The 3,235-nt window shown below is 36.7% G+C and overlaps 1 protein-coding gene and 1 long non-coding RNA gene across 2 annotated transcripts in view; both read left to right on the plus strand.

The window, feature by feature from the left end:
* On the plus strand, positions 1–723 carry LOC111785113. The gene is made up of 2 exons (XR_002813619.1): positions 1–32; positions 478–723. It is a non-coding gene; the product is annotated as an uncharacterized LOC111785113 (long non-coding RNA).
* Positions 724–2,082: 1,359 nt separating this feature from the next.
* LOC111785110 (dynamin-related protein 1E-like) overlaps positions 2,083–3,235 on the plus strand; it is a 7,121-nt gene continuing 5,968 nt past the window's right edge. The window contains exons 1-4 of the mRNA XM_023665577.1: positions 2,083–2,435; positions 2,697–2,760; positions 2,849–2,956; positions 3,115–3,233. Of these exons, the coding sequence (XP_023521345.1) occupies positions 2,295–2,435; positions 2,697–2,760; positions 2,849–2,956; positions 3,115–3,233 (432 nt within the window). The 5' untranslated portion in view covers positions 2,083–2,294. The remainder of the gene's footprint in view (positions 2,436–2,696; positions 2,761–2,848; positions 2,957–3,114; positions 3,234–3,235) is intronic.

Raw genomic sequence — 3,235 nt, forward strand, 5'->3', positions numbered from 1 at the left:
TAGATGCTCGAGAACTCCAAAAATTTAACAAGGTATTTTTAGAAACTTTAAAACAGTAATCACACATGTTAGGAATCGACGACTCTCCACAATGGTCTGATATTGTCTACTATGAGCATAAACTCTCATGGCTTTGCTATGGGTATTCCTCACTTATAAACCCATGATCCTCCACTAAATTAACCAATGTGGGACTCACTCCCAATAATCCTCAACAAGACGTTCCATGCATGATTCATACTTTTTAGGCATTTTTCGATGAAGTTGAAACTATTGTTAAGTCAACTCTGGTTGAACTAGTTACAATATATATTCTAAATCGTGAGGTCAAAATCTTGAATCTCTACTTCGTTGAACTCAAAAGATGAAAAAAAAAAAAACGATTGTTCAAGCACATAACGGGATCATACTTGCAGTTGACTAATCATTCAAATCAAATTATAAGTCAAAGACATCACCAATTTGTTTTCTTTTCAGGAACAAATTTTGGAATTTGTGAAGATCAACATGTGGGATCCAGATTACCCTACAGTAGTTTACCATCAGGATTGATTTATTGTTGTAAGAGCAGAATAATAATATTGTTTCATTCCAATCAGTATTGATCTGTTTTTGAAAAGAACAGAAGAATAATAATATTTCATGTAACTGTGTATAATGCCACACGTTACAAGATTTTCTAATGCAAGGAAGCCACAAAGATCAGAGTTGTTTATACGTTCATGATCTATCTTTTTCCAAATATTTTCAGAGTTGGTAATTTTATCTCCCATGAACAGCATTTTTATTCAAATTATGGGTATTTGTTGTATCATCTCGATTTTAAAGCGATTTTAATGCAGTTTTAATGCAGTTTTAATGCAATTTTTGGTGCTATAATTTTGTTGGATTGAGTTTCTTATGAATATTTACGGTCTCCACTCGCTCCAATTGCCTGGAAGGGACGAAAGAAATATCTTGTTCTTAGTTCAACAATTTCTGATCTCAAGTGAACCTCTCAATCAGATTTGAACCCATATGAAGTTCTGACCATCTGTCAGAGAAAAAAGAACGAATGGATCTTGTAGGATTCCCGAAAAATTCTTTGATTTCTTCTGGAAGCAGATGATTTCGTGAGTAGCCAGGACATTTATATTTGTAGGAATGACCCAAGTTTGCTTGTTGGCATTTGTATTTTGTTTTTGCTGATCTAATGAATCTACAACTTTTTTTTTTACTGTGCGAGACTTCAATCTCTTCCTTTAAAAAAAGGGGTTGATTCCCTTTGCACGGTACTGAGCGGTCCATTCTCCACATCGCCATAAATCTAGAAAAGGGCGGTACTCTTTGTTCGAATGATTGATCATGAAATTTACTGGATCGAACATTTACTGATAGGATCGAATAGTTGACTTACTGATGGGTCGAATATTTACATGAAATTTACTGGATCGAACATTTACTGATAGAATCGAATAGTTGATTTACGGATGGAACCGAATATTTACTGATAGGAGACCTTTGAACTATATTTAGAGTTTAATTAATTTTCCCTTCCTAAAAGGAATGTAAATTGTTTATTTATGGACGTTTTCCAATATAATTATAATTACGTATTGCATTAAATAAAAATGAGAAGAAGACAAACAAACGCCAGATTAGTTCTTAATATTTCTATACGAACATTTTAAGCAATTTTAGAAGCCGATCGGATCGGGCTAAATGGACCGAACCGGGCCGGCTAAGACAAAGCCGTTAACAATACTTTTAATGTGAAAAAAAATAAAAATAAAAAATAAAATAAAATCGTGGGATGCAATCGTCATTGCCAACAATCCCGATAACCAACAAATTTATCACCAGCTTTTTCTTTGTGGAACTTCCCATCCCGTGGGGCCCACCGCTACAACATTCCTATAAAAAAAAAGTCTTTTTAAATATTCAAATTCAAAATTTGAAAATTCGCACGTGACTTACACGCGCGGTGTATTTTAGCTAAAAGCCCCCATATCAACAGCTTAACAATTGTCCGGAGCAAAAGCGCATTTTAGCCCTTTTCAACGGGCTTCTGACGACTGTCCAAAAAGTAAAGTAGCGAGCACCCAGTCCATTTCTTCCTCAGCTCTTTCAATTTTTGTCCATTCATCTTCTGTTTGATTCTTCAAAACAGTTCTTAAATTCTCTTCCTTCTTCTGTTTTGCTGATTTTCTCTCGTTCTTACCTTCTTGTTTTTTGGGTTTTGTGTGCTTGATTTCGAGGGTTTTGCGAGGGAGGTGATTGTTTTTTTTGTTGATTTCTTTGAGTGGTGTTTGAAGATGACGACCATGGAGAGTTTGATTGGGCTGGTGAATCGGATCCAGAGAGCTTGTACTATGCTCGGTGACTATGGCGGTGGTGATAACGCCTTTTCTTCTCTCTGGGAAGCCCTTCCCTCTGTTGCTGTTGTCGGTGGACAGGTTCTACTTCTCTTTCTCAATTTTCTCTTGATTTTCGTTTCTTCTTTTGTTACTTCTGTAGCAAGTGTTGGAAATTCTTGTCGGCGTTCGATGAACTATTGTCGAGGAGGAGTTTCGGCTTTAGTATTTCAAAGTGGAGTTAGGTTGCTGAAGAATTCGTTCGTGGCTAGGGTTTTAGGGAGATGGAATGAGTTTTTCACTAAACAAAATGAATCACTTAAGATCGATTTCTCACTGTTTGTTTATTTCTCTCATGAACAGAGTTCTGGAAAATCTTCGGTTCTGGAAAGTATCGTTGGTCGCGATTTTCTTCCGAGAGGTTCAGGTGAGGCATTTGATCTTGGTTCACTTCGAATTGCTTAGTTTACTTGTTAATTTTCACTGCTTAATTGGTTACTTGTTCATAATTGCAGGGATAGTAACGCGGCGGCCATTAGTATTGCAGCTTCACAAGACAGAGGAGGGGTCGCAAGAGTATGCTGAGTTTCTTCACCTTCCCAAGAGGAGATTTACGGACTTTGGTATGTTGCCATTTCAATGTGTTCTTGCTTGTCTGCATATTTTTGTACACTTACGATTTTACTTCTTCTAAATTGCAAGTACTTTCCTAGTTGTTGTTCTTTGTCTGTTCTATCTTCTACTTGAATTCAACATTTCCTCTTGTTGTAACGTTCTACAGCTGCGGTCCGTAAAGAAATTCAGGACGAGACCGACAGAGTAACTGGGAGGACAAAACAGATATCCCCAGTTCCTATCCATCTTAGCATTTACTCACCAAATGGTATCTCCTTTTTGCCCGT

This window comes from Cucurbita pepo, unplaced genomic scaffold (assembly GCF_002806865.2).
Source record: "Cucurbita pepo subsp. pepo cultivar mu-cu-16 unplaced genomic scaffold, ASM280686v2 Cp4.1_scaffold000370, whole genome shotgun sequence".
Classification (NCBI taxonomy): Eukaryota; Viridiplantae; Streptophyta; class Magnoliopsida; order Cucurbitales; family Cucurbitaceae; genus Cucurbita; species Cucurbita pepo.